Genomic DNA, 24639 nt, shown 5'->3' with positions numbered 1-24639 from the left:
CCTTAAATAAACTGTAAATATCAAAGGCAGATTAATGTAACATTTTGTAGACGATTATATAACCGAAGCGCCAACATCAAAGCAAATGGGTAACAATGATCTAATGGTAAATCTCGTTCGGGGTAGCTTTAATCAGTGTAAACACTATCTGAGATGATCAGCTTGACAACAGATCTCAATTAAGTAAATTCGCAAATTGAAGTAGTTACAGTATATCAGTGACAGGTTAAAGTGCCATAATATGAAAGAATGGACAGCACTCTCGTGGTTGTTGTTATATTATGTTGAGTTATTTAAAATAAAAAACATATAAACTGTTGTATATGTTGTTAAGATTGTTTTCCAGTTGATTTAGTTCTAAAATTTGGCGTTTATTTTTTTCTTATGAACGAATGTCATTAGCAGAAATTATTTTTGCATACAATAATGGGGAAGAACCCATACTATTACGAGCAAATGGATTTGACTTGGTTTGAAAACTGCTAATAAGCCAATTATTGATATGTTATCGGAATTTTTTCAACTCCATATAATTTAAAAGTGGTTTTCCTTGTCAGCTGCGGTTCGTGGGTTTTTTACAGAGCGAGCTACATGGCGCTTGGCGATAACCTTTTATCACTTTTCTCTAAGTTTTAGAATACATATATTTTTGAAATGCTCCATAGACACAGCAAAATTAAGCAACAAGTGAAAACCTCAAGTTTGTATCCTTTCTCTAACCTGAGAAAAAAAAATATATTAAAAGTTAAATTTTGTAAAACATTTTCTTCTAAATGTTCCATCACAAGTTGATGAAATTAAAATTTCGTTGTTATTGTCAACTTCTTCTATAAAATCCTTTAATAAAAGAGAAATGCGATTTTTCAATTCTACCCATTTTGTTGGTTGAAGTTGTAGTTATATTTCTACATTTTTAATATTATTATATAACGGCATTTCTATATTTTCTATAAATTGATTCAAAGCAAAAGATTCTTTAATAAAGTATTTATTCTTTCCAACTATTTTGGAGAGACAACTGGATAGGTATTTAGATAAGTTAAAAAAAGGAGATTGAACGCAAGAAACAATAGGTCTAAATGGTATTATTATTTTATTTATTTATTTATATTTCATAAGCCATTGGAAAAAGGTTTAGATTTAAATAAATTATAACTGCAAGCTAAAGAAGCTTATATATCGTTGTTTTAAATAAATTAAAGCTTTAAATATATCTGTACCTATACCGTTTTGAAAAACTCAAAGTCCGAGCACATCTTATTATAAGAGTTGTATCTGAAGTTAAGTTGCTGAAAGGTTTTTTTGTATGATTTCTATTCTGATGATATATTTACTATAAATAGGGTTCCAAGTTGTGTATGAGTTTTCTAGAACATTTCTATAGTGCTATTATACACAATTATTACTAACATCCATGAACTCTTTGGTAGTTCTTTAAATGATTCCCAGGTAGTTTCGATATAAGTCTCAAAGTTTAATTTAGAATCTAGAACAATCCCCAAGTCTTTTATTTGGTTAACTTTTTTAGGCTGATAATTATTAAGTTCATATCTGTATAACCCTGTTTCCTTGCGAACAGAAGACACTGACATTTATTAAGATGCTTTCTACAAATGAGAACGAATCTCTTTTTTACCAGCAAGAAGCCCTTCAATCAACAACAATACAGAAGACAATTTAGAATCAACTTCAAAACCTGCTTTTTATTTTAATTGTATTTTTGAAGAATTGAAGTTTTGCTTCGATCTGGTATCTGTGTTTTATTTATTTTTTTTGCTTATTACCTTCCAAACTGCCTCCACAACACATAAATTATTACATAAAAAATACAGCAATTAGCAAATTATAAGTGATGCGATATATGTATCGCGATTTAAAAGTCCCCAAATATTTGCTTATTGACCTTTACCCGATGTCACTTTCGTTGTTAATTTGTTAATAATTTTTTATTCTGGCGAAATTCAAACGACTCGAAAGGCGAGAACCCTTTGAAAATAATACGACGACGCTCGTTATTTTGCCGGCTTTTCGCTTTATCGCGAATAATACCAATTAACTCGCCTATTTGGCCGTCAAAGGCCACGGTTCTAAGTCACTTTTATACTGTACAATAATAAGCCTCGTTGTCTACTTTTGTCTTTGATGTGAAGCTGCGAGGCGCGATTTGCCGGTCGCCGGCGCGGAATTAATTCCAATTTACCCATTTCTCGTTACAAACATGCGACAATACTCCGTTCTTCCGGAATTATGTACGCAGATACACAATATCGCGCTGCCTGTTTCAATGAACGTCAAAAGCCGAATATATGTGGGGGTGGCCTGTTTCCATATACGCGCGCGGCACGCTCTCGCTTAATATCACAATGGCGCGCGCGTATTATGACGATTGGGGATGCGTAAAAATCGTTTTGGCCCGATGATTTTTGTATTTCGCCAAGCGAACGGGTACTTTTTTTTGCGCGATAACCCAGTAGATGGAGATTTTCATACATGTAAGATAATAAAATAAAAGACGGAAGATTTTGGCTAATGCAATGACTAATAATATAATTGATATGCCCAAAGGAATACCGTTCAATTTAACTATCGTATCTAAACCAAAAAATCTTCTCTAAACTCATATAGGGCCACGGGGAGTTCTTCTATCTATCAACAACCGTTTATTTATAAAACCATAACTTTGTTTACCGAAACTCGAGATTATAATGTAATAGTATATTATGCAACAAGTGTGGTAAACGGCATTTGAGTCATGGGTTTATTTGGCACGAGTGGAGCGAGTGTTTAATAAACGGGTGACTTAAAAGGTTTACCAAACGTGTTGTATGCTATACTTTTTCTACAACCGTCAGTTCTTGGGTACATTATTGCAAAACAACACGAATAGATACACTGACATGATCGTCAGAATTGACAAACGTGAAAGTTCAAGCCGTGCGGTAAACTCGTGCAGAAACGAAACTCACGTGGTAAAATTACACTTTCCGCACGTTGGATCGGTGTATAATTAGGTATTTTACACAAGGAATCATATTCCAAATATTATATACCATCAAAAATCACAAAACCGCAGGACGCCGGGTGACCAAGAAGAAATGGTGAAGCGTCTCAAGAATGATTTTTTTCTTCATTAAAAACTGTTGAAGTTTTTATTGTTTAGAATAAAATGATTCAACACAGCACATCAACGGAACAACGCAGTTGCTCCGTTGAGAGTTCTTAAACACTACCTAGAAACGGTTCAGAAGTACCAATAAATCAAAGAAGACATGAAAGTAACTGCAACACTTAAATAGCAAAATGTCTAAAAGATAAAGATTTTAAACGAGCATTTTCAAATAATAAAAGGTGATTCAATAAGGGTTTCCACATTAAAATAATAAAAAAAACTCGGAAGAAATATAAAAATGTACAAACATTAGTGTATTACAATTAGGTATGAAAGATGACCCCCGCGACGCATGTGGCATGACGTAATTCGTTTATTGAAATTTCCTATCACTTTTTGACACAATTCAGGTTCTGTGCCGGCTATTTCACGTCTAATCTCCTGTTTCAGGTCTGGAATAGTGTTTGGTTGATTTCTATACACTCTACTTTTTAGATACCCCCAAAAAAAAATCTAGGGGAGTAAGATCACATGATCGCGGCGGTCCATTGATATGGCCGTTACGTGAGATAATCCGACCAGGAAACTTGCCCCGCAGCAATTGCATCGTTTCTCTGGATGTGTGACAAGTGGCTCCATCCTGTTGGATCCATAAATCTTCAATGCCCATACCTTCCAACTGCTCCCAGAAAAAATCAGATATCATGTTTCGATAGCGAACACCATTATCCATAAAAGCGTTCTCCGCATTATCCTCGAAAAAAAAGGGCCAAAAAAAAGCACCAAAATGCATTGCTTTTTGAACAATTTCTCTTGGATTTTCTAATCTCCAAATACGAGCATTGTGTTTGTTTACAAAGCCACCAACGTGAAAATGTGCCTCATCACTAAAGATGATTTTCGTTGAAAAATGAACCCCTTGTTCTCGTATCCATTCTGCAAACACGCGGCGCTGTTGATGATCTCGAGGTTTCAACTCCTGAGTTATTTGGACTTTATATGGATGTAGATGCAAGTCTTTTGTTAAAATTCGCTGTGTGGTTGAATACGTAAGGCCCACTTGCTGCGATCGATGACGAACACTTTCGCGAACAAGGGCAATATTTTGATCTGACCGACCTGCAGGAGCACGTTGAGGGACTTTTTCGAACCACATTCCAAATTGTCCTCTCAGAAGGTCGATTTTGCGTGCCGAAAAATTCACACAGAGCCCGAAATGCATTTTTTCCTGATCCACCATTTTCATAATAGGCTTGCACAATTTTTACACGTTGTTCAGTCGTATATTGCTCCATGACTAATTTTGTTTATGTTTTGAGGTTAGAAATCTCATATGATAATAAACAAATACAGTGGCATTTCAAAAATATTTCAGATTGTAATGTGGAAACTCTTATTAAATGCAAGGTTACAATGCAATTTAATACAAGTCTTCATAAATCTCAACAAAAACCCCGATGTGATAGAACTTAATGCCAGAATAAAAAATTGCTAAAAGCTGTTTCACACTTTAAAATCTAGCTTTTTCTAGCTAGGGGACATGTGGAGTGACAAGTGTTGCCTAAATATGAATGATCGTACCTTAATATTATCAAAAGCCTTCTGATAATCTATAAAACATATAAAACCGAACTGGGTTTCTCCATTCATTGTTTCACATTTGGCATATATTCAACTGTGAATAACTCGGAGACCATCGCTCATAAGGCTTATAAATCTGTACTCTCCACAGTTTCTAGGGGTACTTTTTTTAGGGAGAGGAATAAAGCTAGACTTTAACCAGTCCGATAGTATTTTACCCGATTCATATATTCTGTTAAATCTTAGGTACTTAATATCGAGTATATTAATGGCTTGTTGTATTTCACTCTCTAGAATTTTAACACCACTTAGCTCTGCTGATAAATTTTGTTGGTCCTTAAATAGTTTCGAAAAAGATAGAATTGGTGCTCTTCTGAGTAAGTCAATAACATGTTTTACTTCCCTATGGAAATTGAACATAGTTTATGTAGTCTCCCAACCTCCTCACATTTCTCAGTCACCCACTGTTCTCGAACTTCGTTAGATTTTTCCTTTACTTTCCGATTCAGTTCAGTGTATCTTTCAGTCAGTTTGCTGTTTAATTTTAGCATGTCTTCTTTCTTCCATTATTTCTAAGATCTCATTTGTTATCTAGGGCCTGACCCTAATTCGCTCTCACTGAATCGTTTGACCAGCGTTTTGGACGTTTTTCTTGATATCCTTCCATATGTCTTCCGGTTCGTCTCTGCTTCTAGCGATCCCTCATAATCATAATTTCGCATAGACCTTCCTGGCCTCTGAGATTAACTAAACGATGTAGATCTAGATTTCTATGTATCTTAGAAAATACTCTGCGATGTGGTTGTCGTCTTTGTGGAAACCGTCTTTCATACTCCCGTACAACGGCACCATATCAATCACGTGCACCTTTTTCTCGCAAGAGAAAACAACTTTCCGAATTTTATAACCTACAAAAAAGTTACATCTTGACCTTGACATTTATTATTCTTGTATTAGATTCAGCATGCCAAAATTACTAAAACATTGAAATTTTAAAAATTTCTCTTCACTTGTTTGGGAAAATTAATTAAAAAAACATTTTAGGTGCATTCCTTTTAGAGCATGTATCTTTTATCGTATCTTTATATAATTATATATTAATATATCGTATCTTTATATAAAAAACTAGTACCTCTTTTGGACCTATAATATGCTTTTTCTACTCCCGTCTGTAAAATACCTAATTACCTATCGATCTAGCGTGCGGGAAGCGTCACTTTACCACTTCAGTTTCGTTTCCCATGATTCCGAGTCACTTCGGATATTTCCGGGATTTTACCGCACGGATTTGTGAGCAATCGGATGTTTTCGGAGATATTTCCCATGTTTTGAATTTTGACGTTTGTCAATTCTGACGATCATGTCAGTGAATGTATTCGTGTTGTTTTGCGAAAATGTGCCCAATAACTAACGGTCGTAGAAAAAGTATAGTATGCAACACGTTTGGTAAACTTTTTAACTCACTCGTTTATTAAAACCTCGCTCCGCTCGTGTCAAATAAACTCATGAGTCAAATGCCGTTTACCACACTTGTTGCATAATATACTATTAGAGTTATAGACTAACACTCTTCTCTACTGTGACTAGTGATTTTCTTTTTTTTTCTACTCCAGTCTGTAAAACACCTAATGACCTACCGATCTAACGTGCGGAAAGCGCCACTTTACCACGTCAGTTTTATTTCCCACGGATCCGAGCCACTTCGGATATTTCCGGGATTTTTCCGCACGAGTTTGGGAGCAATCAGATGATTTCGGATTTATTTCCTACGCCTTGAATTTGACGTTTGTCAATTCTGACGACCATGTCAGTGAATGTATTCGTGTTGTTTGGCGAAAATGTACTCAAACACTAACAGTCGTTTAAAAAATATAGTATGCAACACGTTGTTGCATTATATACTATTTCCATTTAGATATTTTTCTCACAATCATTTGCGAATATTAAAGAATTAAGGTGTGATCACGTATTGGGATTCCCGTACATGCCCGATCACAATTGTTTAATGTTTACAATAGCGTCGCTTAATTATTTCTACTGTTACGACATACTTAATTAAGTTTGGGTCGAACGCCGTACCCTAAACAATGTTTTTCGAGAGTTCGAGTACCCAACAGACAAAACAAACAGACTACCGATATTATCGAAATTTTTATTTACAATGCTCCTCTATATTTGTCCACCGCTAACGATTAGATTTCCTAAAAGATATTTACGCTTTGCTAGAAATTGTTTAAACGGTTACGCTGTTGTGGAGCTCCAATAGACCTCTCTTGGGTGGCAATACCATGTGTCAGCACCTTTCGTATTGACTTCGAGTCGCTCAAGAGGCTTGCATTAACACTATTATTTGTTCATGTTTTCGCCACCGGTATTTAGAGAAGAGTTTTAGCTTTTAAGCAGTTAATAACGCCCGCAAGCTATTTTTATTGTATAAATTATATTCGAGATGCGCAGTGAATATGTAATGTGTCGAGGATAATGGCTTATGGGTAGCTTAGCTTGTTAGAAATCTCACTATACCGCATATTAGATACACTTGTGACGTCATGGTATACACATGTATTTTCCATAGGAACAACATTAAATTTCATAAGTATCATAAAATAAATAGTTAGCAACTTAAGGCAAACAAGTCGAAATTTATATATAGTTACTAGGGCTAAAGAGCATAATTAGGATCAACCTCCAAATCAAAAGATCAATGGTATTGAATTGCTAAATCATTTGATTGAGATAAGCAATATAGAGATCTGGTAGATGAGCAAGCTATAATAATAAGCAAAATATTATTACAAGAAACAGCCTTATTAATTATTTTCAAGCAGTGGCGGTTAAAATGTGTATAACGATTTTTGAAAAATTAAAATTAAAATATTGCAATTATCACATAATGTAATAGTCAGAAATTATAACAATTGCGGTTGTGGCGTAATAGTCCCCTTCACTGATAAAATCATTAAGAATGGAGGATCAGAGGGATATTTCATCTCCATATTTTAATGAAACTAACAAGACAAAGTAATGAAATTCATCATATCAACACAAGTATTTATTCGGAGAACAGAACGGAAAACAAAATTATAGATTATTATTATTAGATTATGCAGTGGATATTTTCTATTCTCAGATTCTTTTCTTATTAAATGAGTATCTAATTTATCAACTGTCAAACAATCGACTCTTAAAAAAAAAATCTGTTGCAGTAACTTCGAAGTTTGTTAACTGCGACTCAAGTTTTATTATATCACTCATCCGACACAACGTTCGTGCCCCTCCTTCAATTTCGTCCCCTCAAACAATATATAAGCAGGTACAGAATAGAATGCGAGTCAGTTTCAGTTAAGATCTGAAGAAGACAACAGGATTATTGGCGAAACGTCAAATATTTGTAAATAGTGCATTTGCATTGTGATTTTTTAACTCGAGTCAATCTGTACCAAAAAAAGGCTATGGATTAGAAATGAACACATTCCCATTGACATTAGCGTTGACATTCGTGAATCTAAATAAAAGATCTTTGACCGTTAATAGCACTTTATTTCCAACAGCTAACATGACTTTATTACATCAAATATTAAATATAAATCATACAATATATATACACAGAGGACGTGAAAACTAATCTTAAATCTACTACTCTTATAACTAAAAGGATCAGTACGGATACACCGACGCCAGTCAAAGCTGCACAAGTATCGCCCGGAGACCATCATAATATAGATCACAATGCGATTATAGTTTGTTGAAGGTAACACACATATTGTATGTAGGGTTTTGAAAATGGATATTGGACCTGGATAACTGCGGTCTCCTTTCCAGCCGCGGCACTTGAAAACGTACTCGTTCCAGAAGAACCTGACAATCGATTCCATAATTAACTAACTTGTAGAGATATGAAACAGATTGCAAGTCTCTGCGTAAGCTCAGAGGCAGTAAAGCGAACCTTCCCAGCAGAATATGATGATCAACTCCCCTCTCATAGGAACCTTCCTCCCTGAACATTAGATATTTCACACATTTCACACTCCTAATGGACTAAGCGTGGCAGTTGTTATTGATGATCATACCACAGAGCCATAGTCAAGCTTAGACACAACCAATTATAAAGTTTTCATTGCACTTGAAACCATTTTAGTTATGTCAGGTACAAAAGAGAATATCTGGTCAAATAAAATCTCCAGATCCTTTACAGTGGCAAGTCTAGTCAGGATAGTACCATCCAAATTACACTTGCTGCTGTTAGTACACCACTGACTTACAATATTGATGTTCTCCTGGAGAGTCATGCAGTCCGTGCCGGTTTTATGCAGTGATATAGTTTTAGGTCATCCACATAGGAAAGCTTGTCGCAGATGATCAAAGATATGAGATCGTTTATAAATATATTGAACAGAAGTGGTCCAAGGTTAGAACCTTGAGGCACACCAGAAGTTGGAACAAAAGGAACTGATCTAAACCTCTCAATCTCAAAGAACTGTCGGCGGTTCACCTAATAGGATCTCAACACTCAAATTTTTGAGACGCTTTTTCAATCAGTAAGTGATGATCCATCTGGTCAAATGCTTTGTGGAAGTCAACATCCACTTGACCTTGCTTGTTTAGAGAGTCACAGGCATAAGAAATCAGGGAACATAAGTTGGTGATAGATGATCTTTTCGCATGAAAACCATATTGTTACGTAGATGATTTATTTTTAATTTGACAAAAAATAAATTTATGTAATATAATCTCCAATATTTGCGGAAGGATCACCTTTTTTGAGAATAGGATAAACTTTGGCAATTTTCCAAGGTTCTGGATAAACACCCGTTTCAAGTACCGGGTTAAAAACATGACATAAAAGAGCACACAGTGCGCGGGAACAGTCTCTCACGATAAAACGTGGTATGCCACTGGGACTGGCACTTGTTTTTGAGTGCTTTGCTTGCTGATAAGACATCCTGAATAGTAAAGTTTTGGTTAGTTTTTAGTTAGTTGAAGGAAGTCTGGTGGAATGTCAGTGGAATTACGTGGGATTTCATTGGAGTTTTGTGAAATTTCGAAAAATTATATGTACGTTAAAGGGGAATTACGGTGTATACCCTTAGATGTACGGTTTATCCTTCGGTTTTGGACTTATTTAATATCAATCTATTTCTATAGCACCATTGTATCAATTATCGAGCGCGCAAGTTAGCTTTTTGTTATAAATTTTCGACTGTCAATAATGATCTAAGAATTATCAACAAATTAGATCATTTTCCCACTGTACCGACGTATTGGCGAATCGCGTATCAAGGAGATGAATAAGATATAAGAATAATTACTTTCACATTTGTTGCCCTAACAAACCCCATCCTGTTACCACGCCAAAAATGTAAAAAATTAAAACATCCGCCGAGATTAATCTGTTACCAAATATCAATTTTCAACCATGGTCCGCTCGCAATATTTGATTAACGAAAAATAATCCAGCAAAGCCCACAATACGTTTTATTATTTAATATTTTGACAGAGTGGATGCTTTCGGCCGCCATAATTCAATTAAGCCGGACGGCGGCGGCGCCCAGTTTTACCATTCGTTGTTTCGCTCCCCCGCGAGCGCCACCCCTCGTCCGCCCCCGTCTGCTGTTTTAGCATCGACAGTCAGATTATTCTATTACCGCGTATCAACATCGGTCCCGGCTAATTTTGTTTTGTCTCAAAACAATCCATTGTTTCAAGTGGATCAAAAATTCAACGCAAGGTTAATTATTACTCTGTGGCGGCGGGCGACCGACAGCCGCCGTAGATCGCCCCCGGCGGCGGCGGCGGCTCCCTAAATAAAAAAGCGGTTAAAAATGCGAACCGAATCGGGAGTCGTTTATAATATAACGTTCGAAAGACAATTGAACACTTTGACGTCGCGAGCTTGGCTAAGTTCTACGTATACACCCAAGCACGTACACGCAAATTGGCTTATTTTTTTTTTAGATTTGCCAGTATTTATGAATTGGAAATGAAAAATAAATATAAAACAATAAAATATATAGGAGAACCTAGGAAGAAAATTGCGAAACATCTATCTAAATTTGGTCTTAAGATTGCTTGTATACACCCAAGCACGTACACGCAAATTGGCTTATTTTTTTTTAGATTTGCCAGTATTTATGAATTGGAAATGAAAAATAAATATAAAACAATAAAATATATAGGAGAACCTAGGAAGAAAATGGCGAAACATCTATTTAAATTTGGTCTTAAGATGGCTTGTATACACCCAAGCACGTACACGCAAATTGGCTTATTTTTTTTTAGATTTGCCAGTATTTATGAATTGGAAATCCAAAATTCACATAATTAAAAATAAATATAAAACAATAAAATATATAGGAGAACCTAGCAAGAAAATGGCGAAACATCTATTTAAATTTGGTCTTAAGATGGCTTGTATACACCCAAGCACGTACACGCAAATTGGCTTATTTTTTTTTTAGATTTGCCAGTATTTATGAATTGGAAATCCAAAATTCACATAATTAAAAATAAATATAAAACAATAAAATATATAGGAGAACCTAGCAAGAAAATTGTAAAACATCTATCTAAATTTGGTCTTAAGATTGCTTGTATACACCCAAGCACGTACACGCAAATTGGCTTATTTTTTTTTTGATTTGCCAGTATTTATGAATTGGAAATCCAAAATTCACATAATTAAAAATAAATATAAAACAATAAAATATATAGGAGAACCTAGCAAGAAAATTGCGAAACATCTATCTAAATTTGGTCTTAAGATTGCTTGTATACACCCAAGCACGTACACGCAAATTGGCTTATTTTTGTTTAGATTTGCCAGTATTTATGAATTGGAAATCCAAAATTCACTTAATTAAAAATAAATATAAAACAATAAAATATATAGGAGAACCTAGCAAGAAAATTGTAAAACATCTATCTAAATTTGGTCTTAAAATTGCTTGTATACACCCAAGCACGTACACGCAAATTGGCTTATTTTTTTTTAGATTTGCCAGTATTTATGAATTGGAAATCCAAAATTCACATAATTAAAAATAAATATAAAACAATAAAATATATAGGAGAACCTAGCAAGAAAATTGTAAAACATCTATCTAAATTTGGTCTTAAAATTGCTTGTATACACCCAAGCACGTACACGCAAATTGGCTTATTTTTTTTTAGATTTGCCAGTATTTATGAATTGGAAATGAAAAATAAATATAAAACAATAAAATATATAGGAGAACCTAGGAAGAAAATTGCGAAACATCTATCTAAATTTGGTCTTAAGATTGCTTGTATACACCCAAGCACGTACACGCAAATTGGCTTATTTTTTTTTAGATTTGCCAGTATTTATGAATTGGAAATCCAAAATTCACATAATTAAAAATAAATATAAAACAATAAAATATATAGGAGAACCTAGCAAGAAAATTGCGAAACATCTATCTAAATTTGGTCTTAAGATTGCTTGTATACACCCAAGCACGTACACGCAAATTGGCTTATTTTTTTTTAGATTTGCCAGTATTTATGAATTGGAAATCCAAAATTCACTTAATTAAAAATAAATATAAAACAATAAAATATATAGGAGAACCTAGCAAGAAAATTGTAAAACATCTATCTAAATTTGGTCTTAAAATTGCTTGTATACACCCAAGCACGTACACGCAAATTGGCTTATTTTTTTTTAGATTTGCCAGTATTTATGAATTGGAAATCCAAAATTCACATAATTAAAAATAAATATAAAACAATAAAATATATAGGAGAACCTAGCAAGAAAATTGTAAAACATCTATCTAAATTTGGTCTTAAAATTGCTTGTATACACCCAAGCACGTACACGCAAATTGGCTTATTTTTTTTTAGATTTGCCAGTATTTATGAATTGGAAATGAAAAATAAATATAAAACAATAAAATATATAGGAGAACCTAGGAAGAAAATTGCGAAACATCTATCTAAATTTGGTCTTAAGATTGCTTGTATACACCCAAGCACGTACACGCAAATTGGCTTATTTTTTTTTAGATTTGCCAGTATTTATGAATTGGAAATCCAAAATTCACATAATTAAAAATAAATATAAAACAATAAAATATATAGGAGAACCTAGGAAGAAAATTGTAAAACATCTATCTAAATTTGGTCTTAAAATTGCTTGTATACACCCAAGCACGTACACGCAAATTGGCTTATTTTTTTTTTAGATTTGCCAGTATTTATGAATTGGAAATGAAAAATAAATATAAAACAATAAAATATATAGGAGAACCTAGGAAGAAAATTGCGAAACATCTATCTAAATTTGGTCTTAAGATTGCTTGTATACACCCAAGCACGTACACGCAAATTGGCTTATTTTTTTTTAGATTTGCCAGTATTTATGAATTGGAAATGAAAAATAAATATAAAACAATAAAATATATAGGAGAACCTAGGAAGAAAATGGCGAAACATCTATTTAAATTTGGTCTTAAGATGGCTTGTATACACCCAAGCACGTACACGCAAATTGGCTTATTTTTTTTTAGATTTGCCAGTATTTATGAATTGGAAATCCAAAATTCACATAATTAAAAATAAATATAAAACAATAAAATATATAGGAGAACCTAGCAAGAAAATGGCGAAACATCTATTTAAATTTGGTCTTAAGATGGCTTGTATACACCCAAGCACGTACACGCAAGTTGGCTTATTTTTTTTTTAGATTTGCCAGTATTTATGAATTGGAAATCCAAAATTCACATAATTAAAAATAAATATAAAACAATAAAATATATAGGAGAACCTAGCAAGAAAATTGTAAAACATCTATCTAAATTTGGTCTTAAGATTGCTTGTATACACCCAAGCACGTACACGCAAATTGGCTTATTTTTTTTTTGATTTGCCAGTATTTATGAATTGGAAATCCAAAATTCACATAATTAAAAATAAATATAAAACAATAAAATATATAGGAGAACCTAGCAAGAAAATTGCGAAACATCTATCTAAATTTGGTCTTAAGATTGCTTGTATACACCCAAGCACGTACACGCAAATTGGCTTATTTTTTTTTAGATTTGCCAGTATTTATGAATTGGAAATCCAAAATTCACTTAATTAAAAATAAATATAAAACAATAAAATATATAGGAGAACCTAGCAAGAAAATTGTAAAACATCTATCTAAATTTGGTCTTAAAATTGCTTGTATACACCCAAGCACGTACACGCAAATTGGCTTATTTTTTTTTAGATTTGCCAGTATTTATGAATTGGAAATCCAAAATTCACATAATTAAAAATAAATATAAAACAATAAAATATATAGGAGAACCTAGCAAGAAAATTGTAAAACATCTATCTAAATTTGGTCTTAAAATTGCTTGTATACACCCAAGCACGTACACGCAAATTGGCTTATTTTTTTTTAGATTTGCCAGTATTTATGAATTGGAAATGAAAAATAAATATAAAACAATAAAATATATAGGAGAACCTAGGAAGAAAATTGCGAAACATCTATCTAAATTTGGTCTTAAGATTGCTTGTATACACCCAAGCACGTACACGCAAATTGGCTTATTTTTTTTTAGATTTGGCAGTATTTATGAATTGGAAATCCAAAATTCACATAATTAAAAATAAATATAAAACAATAAAATATATAGGAGAACCTAGCAAGAAAATTGCGAAACATCTATCTAAATTTGGTCTTAAGATTGCTTGTATACACCCAAGCACGTACACGCAAATTGGCTTATTTTTTTTTAGATTTGCCAGTATTTATGAATTGGAAATCCAAAATTCACTTAATTAAAAATAAATATAAAACAATAAAATATATAGGAGAACCTAGCAAGAAAATTGTAAAACATCTATCTAAATTTGGTCTTAAAATTGCTTGTATACACCCAAGCACGTACACGCAAATTGGCTTATTTTTTTTTTAGATTTGCCAGTATTTATGAATTGGAAATCCAAAATTCACATAATTAAAAATAAATATAAAACAATAAAATATATAGGAGAACCTAGCAAGAAAATTGTAAAACATCTATCTAAATTTGGTATTAAAATTGCTTGTATACACCCAAGCACGTACACGCAAATTGGCTTATTTTTTTTTAGATTTGCCAGTATTTATGAATTGGAAATGAAAAATAAATATAAAACAATAAAATATATAGGAGAACCTAGGAAGAAAATTGCGAAACATCTATCTAAATTTGGTCTTAAGATTGCTTGTATACACCCAAGCACGTACACGCAAATTGGCTTATTTTTTTTTAGATTTGCCAGTATTTATGAATTGGAAATCCAAAATTCACATAATTAAAAATAAATATTAAACAATAAAATATATAGGAGAACCTAGGAAGAAAATTGCGAAACATCTATCTAAATTTGGTCTTAAGATTGCTTGTATACACCCAAGCACGTACACGCAAATTGGCTTATTTTTTTTTAGATTTGCCAGTATTTATGAATTGGAAATCCAAAATTCACTTAATTAAAAATAAATATAAAACAATAAAATATATAGGAGAACCTAGCAAGAAAATTGTAAAACATCTATCTAAATTTGGTCTTAAAATTGCTTGTATACACCCAAGCACGTACACGCAAATTGGCTTATTTTTTTTAGATTTGCCAGTATTTATGAATTGGAAATCCAAAATTCACATAATTAAAAATAAATATAAAACAATAAAATATATAGGAGAACCTAGCAAGAAAATTGCGAAACATCTATCTAAATTTGGTCTTAAGATTGCTTGTATACACCCAAGCACGTACACGCAAATTGGCTTATTTTTTTTTAGATTTGCCAGTATTTATGAATTGAAAATCCAAAATTCACTTAATTAAAAATAAATATAAAACAATAAAATATATAGGAGAACCTAGCAAGAAAATTGTAAAACATCTATCTAAATTTGGTCTTAAAATTGCTTGTATACACCCAAGCACGTACACGCAAATTGGCTTATTTTTTTTTAGATTTGCCAGTATTTATGAATTGGAAATCCAAAATTCACATAATTAAAAATAAATATAAAACAATAAAATATATAGGAGAACCTAGCAAGAAAATTGTAAAACATCTATCTAAATTTGGTCTTAAAATTGCTTGTATACACCCAAGCACGTACACGCAAATTGGCTTATTTTTTTTTAGATTTGCCAGTATTTATGAATTGGAAATCCAAAATTCACATAATTAAAAATAAATATAAAACAATAAAATATATAGGAGAACCTAGCAAGAAAATTGCGAAACATCTATCTAAATTTGGTCTTAAGATGGCTTGTATACACCCAAGCACGTACACGCAAATTGGCTTATTTTTTTTTAGATTTGCCAGTATTTATGAATTGGAAATCCAAAATTCACATAATTAAAAATAAATATAAAACAATAAAATATATAGGAGAACCTAGCAAGAAAATTGCGAAACATCTATCTAAATTTGGTCTTAAGATTGCTTGTATACACCCAAGCACGTACACGCAAATTGGCTTATTTTTTTTTAGATTTGCCAGTATTTATGAATTGGAAATCCAAAATTCACTTAATTAAAAATAAATATAAAACAATAAAATATATAGGAGAACCTAGCAAGAAAATTGTAAAACATCTATCTAAATTTGGTCTTAAAATTGCTTGTATACACCCAAGCACGTACACGCAAATTGGCTTATTTTTTTTAGATTTGCCAGTATTTATGAATTGGAAATCCAAAATTCACATAATTAAAAATAAATATAAAACAATAAAATATATAGGAGAACCTAGCAAGAAAATTGCGAAACATCTATCTAAATTTGGTCTTAAGATTGCTTGTATACACCCAAGCACGTACACGCAAATTGGCTTATTTTTTTTTAGATTTGCCAGTATTTATGAATTGGAAATCCAAAATTCACTTAATTAAAAATAAATATAAAACAATAAAATATATAGGAGAACCTAGCAAGAAAATTGTAAAACATCTATCTAAATTTGGTCTTAAAATTGCTTGTATACACCCAAGCACGTACACGCAAATTGGCTTATTTTTTTTTAGATTTGCCAGTATTTATGAATTGGAAATCCAAAATTCACATAATTAAAAATAAATATAAAACAATAAAATATATAGGAGAACCTAGCAAGAAAATTGCGAAACATCTATCTAAATTTGGTCTTAAGATGGCTTGTATACACCCAAGCACGTACACGCAAATTGGCTTATTTTTTTTTTGGATTTGCCAGTATTTATGAATTGGAAATCCAAAATTCACATAATTAAAAATAAATATAAAACAATAAAATATATAGGAGAACCTAGCAAGAAAAATTTGGTCTTAAGATTGCTTTTAAAACTGAAAACACCATAGGAAATTTTTTAAAACACAGTAAACCGAAATCACGAAAAACTCAAAATTCAGGAGTCTACAATTTGAAATGTAGATCATGTCTGAAAATTTATATCGGACAAACAGGTAGGACATTTAAGAATCACATTAACCAACATAACCAACTGTTCTATTCATTTAAATTCAGAAATGCACAAGTTTGACGATAATTTTGATATTTTACATAATGAACCAAAAAGCAAAAAACTAAATTTGTTTGAAGCTATGGAGATTAACAGAATGATATATTAGAATCTATTACTTAATGACAAATTGGATTTAAATGCGTCTCTGTTATTAAATTTGAATTGACAACCCTACATAGATACATATTTTGTATGTGACAAAGACAGGCTCTTGCCGAAACACCTGTCATAAATCATTAAATAACTATGAAAATCTGACCATTTTTTGTTCTAATTTAATTGTGTCAAATGGATTTTCATCAAGTAAAAGCTGCAATAATTAAAGTGAGTACTATCTTCAAGAAAATTTTAAATCTTTTTTTATTTAATTCTGTTTTATTGATCCCTGCAGAGAAAGTGGTGGGGAAAAAATAGCTTCTCCTAGGCTATCAATTACACTATGTGTGACTCTACCATGTTGCGTTTTGTGACATAATCGCAAAGAACAATAGTTTTATGGGAAAACAATAAATACAACGATATGACGCTAACCTAGTGAAAACCGCATCACAATAAAAGATCTATTTTTTTTAAATAGTTGAATTTCATGACGTATTTACTCGATTAAACACTAATTTATTATTTAGGATCGAAAATAATATTTAATAAATAAATAAATTCAAAATGAAATTTTGATATATATTTTTATTAGTTTTACACAATTATTATGCAGCAGCTGACATTACTAGGTTTTGATATCCTTGCCGTTGTCATTTGATTTGTCATTACCATTTAGTTTTTCATTAAAATTAGGTTTAGTCAACTAACCAAGACGAATTGATTGCTGAAGACTAACTATTTTTTTTGAAATATTGAGTTAATAACCTGTATTTTTCTTAGTTCCTAACTCGTCAATTTCTTGTAGACATTTAACAAATTTAAACTTTTTAAAACAGAAAGCAATCAAGAGGGATCGACAGACAACAAATAACGAGAAGAAAGAGGCCATAGTGTTTGGTCCATATTGCTATTAGATAATATAGTGGCCCTACTATGGTAAAAATCGAGCCTTCGCAGGCGGTATTCATTTTTTTGTCATTTTTTTTTTCATACTTAAATTCCTATTATCATCATAGGCAGGGCCTATCTTTAGTAGCTGGTCATATGAACATAAAACTTAATTTCATGGCAACCTATATCACTAGAAATGAATTATTTTACTACTTAAATGCGAAAAAAGTGATAACATTAAATATGTGAAACCGGGTAAGAATGTCGAAACGTAGGAATATCAGCTACGGAGTAATTAGGTGTCCTGCGAAGGTATTGCGTATTGTATAGCTAAAGAATAAAATTTTATTTTGATTTTAAGTATCATTTAGCATTCTAAATAATAAATTAACGTTTAATTAATTAATTAAAAAGAACCCGCAAAGTGCAAATGTTTCCAAAATCCAACTTTTTTTTAATGTTATTTTATTCATATTTTAAGTTAGGATAAAGATATTGATATGCCGTTTTTACTATGTTGTTGGATCTTTAGTTGACTATCAAATAAAAAGTTATAAATTAATTAACAAAGATTTAATTTATCTGTTACTAACTAACCAAAACTATGGTTAATCTTAGAAGTTAATATTAGAAGTTTTGGTACAAACCAAGTTTTAAAAATCCATATCCATTACTCCCCCTACTGACTATTTTGGAAACTCTAATATAATATTCAACATTTTCTCTTCGTCGATTTACTTAGAAACTTCTTTTTTCTGGTGGCGTATCGTACCTTGTTACCCTCTATGAGACACCCGGTATGTTTATAAGTTTCCGTCTCAAAAAGGTGTACTGAAAGGTCAATCATTATTCTTAAGTATTCTTAATTTAAAAATATGCTGTTGTTCAGAGTAAAAAATATATTTTATCAAAGTAAAAACAAATTTAGCGCCGAAACATCTTAGTTATTACTACTAAACTTGACAAAAACCTTGACAACTAATTTGCTTATGCTTCAAAGCAATTCTTTATAAGTAGTGACAATAATTCAAAACGAAACAAATTTACATTTCAATACATATAGGTATTGACTGAATTTTTCTCCAAGAAAGAATACCTTTACATCGTCTAAAGCTCGAAATAACTGTAAAACTATATATTGAAATTGGTAGAAATAAGTACAATTAGATATTAATATATGAATATTAAAGATATGGTTCCAATTTAAATAATTTTAGGCCACCTGTCTACCGCTGAAAACCGTGCCTTTATGATTGGTATGTTCCATTTTTACTTTTAGTTACCGTGCAACTCTAACCATAATTATATTCCGTTCTCTACATTTCCATGTTTTTGTCAAATTTTCTGCATTTAAAAATAAGTATGTAGTTATTAATCTTCATTTTTATCTATAACTATACGTTTAGGTAGGGCGCAAATTCATAACAGGCACATCTCGAGAATATGCAATTCATTTTTGTTTCTTTTTTTTCATTAACAATAGATATTCACCCATGATTTGCACTTAGACATATCTATAGGGGAAAACCGCGTAAGATGACGAGGTTAAGAAAAAACGTATATATTATTAGTTATTTATTATAAATTCTAACAAAACTTTCTCATAACAAAATCTTAGGAACTTCCTTATCAAAAATAAACAGTATCATTACATCCAGCAAGCTCAAAATATTTAAAATGTATAGTTTCAAAAAAAAATGCAAATTCGTCATCTTACCCAACATGTCGGATAAGTTGGCGAATGGATGAGGATAAGATGACGAATTAACAGAAGTCACAGACCAAGTAATTTATTTCTTCAAAATTATTGCACGCCTTATGCCACCACAGCTGGCAGGACGAGCATTGAATCCACTCCTCCGTTGGTGGATCTTGGTACGTCCCTTCACATCCCTGACACAATATGACTTCACATTCACTCTTTCTTTCTTCATGTTTTTTCCGAGTTTTAATTTTCTGTTCGTTAAGTTTCCTTTGATTTTTCAGCTCTCTGTTTCTTTTTCTCGTTTATTCTTTTTTTTTGGCAAGATTTTCTTTTTCTTGAAGCTCGTCTTTTTACCGGCGTAGACGTTATAATTCTTGCTGTAATCTTTTTCTTTTTAGTAATGGTCTTGTTTCTAAAAGCTCTTCGAAGTAGTTTTATTTCTTCCACTGAAACTCTCTTTTTTTTCTCGTTGCACTGATCACTTATTGTAAATTTTTGACGGTTTACATTTTCCACTTTTTCTTTCAACATTTCAACTTTTTCAGTCATGAAACGATGGGGAATTTCGTTTCTTTCCGCATATTCATATGCTATTCCTCTCAGTTGAAGAAATGTAAGTCCAAAGGCACGTTCATTTACAATTTTTATGTAATTATAAAGATCTCTAGATTGTTCTTCCGAAAAGGTGCCTCTGAATCTTCCACCATGAATAGGTAAATCTTGTCCATTTCTTTTCTTATTGACGTATCTTCTTAACATCGCTTCAGGAATTGAAAACCGTTCTGCTACACTGTTGACAGATTTGCCTTCTAAGACCTCATTGACGGCTGCCTCTATATTAATCCTGCCACTCCCAGCCACAGAACCAATTACTGTACAAAATTCGTTTACAAAAATACGTTGTCGCCATCTTACCCGCCACTATCACGTAGAATTAAAAAGGCGAAAACTAATTCAAAATCTATTATTTTTGGCAAACAACAAGACAATATTTTGCCTTAAACCTTGTTTTCGCTATACAGATTAATTAATATTCAGATACTTACGTTGTGATACCATAAAACACTATTTTTAAGAGCACAAAAATTATAACCGGAGCTGTTCAAACGGCAAATGTTAAATAACTGTCGATCTGCAGACTGCAGCACCAAGGCAAGTATAAAATTTAGTTCTGAAACTTGTTCCTAGATATCCGTATAAGTTTCATGAAGAATTATTACATTTTAGAATTTATAACGAAAGTTAGTCATCTTAGTCGCTTCGTCATCTTACCCCTGAGTCTCAAATCATTATATTAATAATAATATAGTCATAGGCTTTATTTTGAGAAAACTCAAATATTCAATTTTGTTTTGTTAATTAGTTGCAAATGTCTTTAATTATTATTAATTAATTTTACTTGCAACACTGTTAAACAACAATGTTTCGCTTATTTCTTATAAAAATACGGTATATAACAATTTTCAGTTATATAGCTGAATATAAAAAATTAGAATTGGTAAAAAAAATAGTTCTAGTATTTTGAGACTCGGAGAAGAAAATATGAGGCCTTTTTTCAATTCGCTCGCGAAACTAGATTCTGGTTATGAATAACTTTTATAATCATTTCAATAACTTCATTGCAATAATTCATTTGCTCTAACAGATAAAATACGTAATCTTCAATGGAAGAATAATTAATATGTTCCGCTGCATTAAATGCTTCAGACAAAATATAATGTGCTATATATGATATGTACTTTAGTATTTTATTAAATTCTAATTATCTTATATAATATTATAAATATTATATAAATCTTATTATTGTAAGACTGGCATGTAAAAAGACTGATATGTCTGCATTACTAATAAACTATCCCATTCTAAATAACGCATTAAACAAAAAGTCGAACAAGTCACACTTTTGAACGTCATTTTTTTGAAACTCTATTAATTTTATTCCCAGATTTTAAATACTCACACACTTTGTCCCAGTTAACTTTTAGAATAGCATAGTTTTTCAATGCCAACCCTTTTTAAGATTTGCGGTAAACCAGAAGAAAGTTTTATAGACTTTGGGATGTAACATCTCCAATCCTCAAAGGCCCTTAAGTGGATTAGGACCTCTTAAATTTTACATCAATTGCCTCGGCCGCTTTTAACTTAGGCGGTGGCTTTCTCGTGGAATTAAATATTAAATGGCGGAAGTTTTAGTCCACCCTACACAATGGGATTTGTAATCGTCAATTTGAAAAAGAAGCGTGTGGCGGTATCTGTGGGTGGTCAGTACAGAAGCTAATAGAAAGTGTTGAAACCATCACTAGCAAATTAGTTTCTCCGATTTTCTGTTGCCGTTAGTCGGGTTCTTATATTTAACCTGGTGCGATGATATAGCAAGAAAAAATTGATGATATGTCATAACGATGACATCAGCAAATGCTATATAAGAATACGTTTGGTGTCATTGCTAACGTAATCATTTTTTCTGAATACTATTGCAAAACGTACTTTTTATTATATTGTGACAGTTTTTGACATTTGTTCTACATAAATTATCTGGCAGCAGCAAAAAAAACATCGTTCACTAGCTTACTTTAAATAAGAAGCAATTTCAAAAAGATATACTAGAGATTGTAAATTTGTATGAAATGATAACCAGTATTTCGCCTGTCGCCACGTCACTGTTGGTATATGCGCAAATAAAAAAGTTTGTAACAAGGCATATCAAGAGGGAATAAAGACAATGGATTGTGAAAGATAGAGTAAGTGCTTCGAACTTGTGAAAGAGAACAAATAATTTGAGAAGCTGATAACGTGGTCGAAAATAATGTGTATGGTCCCTATTATGTATCTGACCTTCAACGAACATAGTTCATCTGACTACGCTGAACATGATAACTAAAATTTAAAATTCTAGTTGTATTGCAAATAGTCGATTTTTTAAAAATAATGACACTTATTGCAATTTATTTATTTTCATGTTTTTCTTTCTTCTATATAAGTTTATATTCACTTAATCTTAGAATAATTAATATCTCAATTGTCTGCCCATCTCTATGATTATAAGCATGTATAATTATTATTCTAATAAACTCGTCTTTCTATTGTAAGGAAATTTAAAAAAAATCTCTACATCTTGAAATCAGTTTTATTTACAAAATATTTTTAAAGAAAGATTAAAAGAAGTTACACTTATTGGTATAAATTTACATATAATATGATTAATGTTAATGAATTTACTTTAGTTAGAGTTAACATTGTAATTTTTTTAAATAATCCTTTATTCAGTCAGACACTACATATACATATTATAATTATATTGTAATACACTATTATGTTATCTAGACATGAATTAAGGTAACTTTCTAAACAATGCATTAAGCATTGTTACTGAAAGCATTTTAACTGAATTATCTAATAACATTCTCGTATAATAAGTTCGAGTTTTGCAAGCACTTAATAAAATGTATTATTTCGTTGTATAAATATTTTTTAACTTTTTAACAAAAATTTTCAACAATGTTAGTAAGTAGGTTGTATGTATTTGATGCTGCACTTATTTTATTTTGCAATTCTTTATTTACTCTAGCATTCCGTAACTGCATGTCAGCGTGATTTCTTAAGTTGTGTGAATGTATTTCATTGATTTTGTTCTGTATTATTTTAAAGATAAGTTTAGATTGTTCAAATTTTAATATAATTTCAATCGGATTTATTTGCGTTTAAAACGTTTCAGTGTGCATTCTGTAATTATTTATTTAAATAGAGTTTTAAGGATTTTATTTTGTGTTATGCAATAAGATATCTTACAAAAGCACGCATTATAAATTTTATATTATGCAATTTCATTTAAACACACAGGCATTTAAACGAAATTTTTATTGTTACAGGTTTGGTTTAAAAATAGAAGGGCCAAATGGCGAAAACAAAAACGAGAGGAACAGGAACGATTGCGCAAAATTCAAGAAGAAGACTCTACCAGACCAAACGTCGAAACGCATAGAATTCTACCTCAACATCAATTTAGCGAAGATGACTCGTCAGATTTGGAAGTAGCTTAGGCGAACTAAATTCACATCGTGGTACGGCAGATAATTTATCATAATATTCATTTTCGTATATGGAGAAAATGAAAAATAGAAACAATTTTGACGAAACACACCGAAAATAGCAAAATTGTTAAATTAATTTAAAAACATTTTACTACCTGTAACGCTGTGACTGCAAATGCATGTTTAAATGTAACGTAAATGTACGGAACTTTCCCGTGTTTGACCCTACCTACTCGGTGATTTTATAAGTGATAGAAAAACGTATATACTGGAACATTTTTTATTAAGTTTGGACAAATTTTGATTCGAGGGATAGTTTGTAACCTTATATTGACAAAAGTTGTTGCTTTTTCAGTTTTATACAACCCGGACAAACTTCATTTTTTGAAGTTGTGCCGATTTAACTTTTTTGTGATACACTTTATTTAAATAATTATAAATCTAATTAGATTTCAAAGAAAATCTTCAAGTGCACCTATAAAAATCGTCAAGGTTGAGGCAAAGTTAATATAGTTTCAAAATTTTAAATCAAAAATGAGCTTAAAATGATCTACTTATTATTTTGCCAAATTTGCCATAACTTATTAATAAAAATATTTCCATTTGACGCGGACAATAATAGTGACACTGTATAAAAATAAAATGTAGAAAAGAGTAGAGAACATGAAGAAGAAAAAACATTGAAAT

At 31.5% G+C, this 24639-nt stretch overlaps 1 protein-coding gene across 1 annotated transcript in view; it reads left to right on the top strand.

Moving 5' to 3' along the window:
• Window positions 1–23961, top strand: part of LOC132702750 (homeobox protein goosecoid) — a 55553-nt gene extending 31592 nt beyond the window's left edge. The window contains exon 4 of the mRNA XM_060671485.1: window positions 23791–23961. Within this exon, the coding sequence (XP_060527468.1) occupies window positions 23791–23961 (171 nt within the window). The remainder of the gene's footprint in view (window positions 1–23790) is intronic.
• The last annotated feature ends 678 nt before the right edge of the window (window positions 23962–24639 follow it).

The sequence above is a fragment of the Cylas formicarius genome, unplaced genomic scaffold (genome assembly GCF_029955315.1).
Source record: "Cylas formicarius isolate icCylForm1 unplaced genomic scaffold, icCylForm1.1 PGA_scaffold_6__28_contigs__length_40554024, whole genome shotgun sequence".
NCBI lineage: Eukaryota > Metazoa > Arthropoda > Insecta > Coleoptera > Brentidae > Cylas > Cylas formicarius.
The sequence above is the reverse complement of the archived record's forward strand: the minus strand, read 5'-3'. Positions and strand labels throughout refer to the sequence as shown.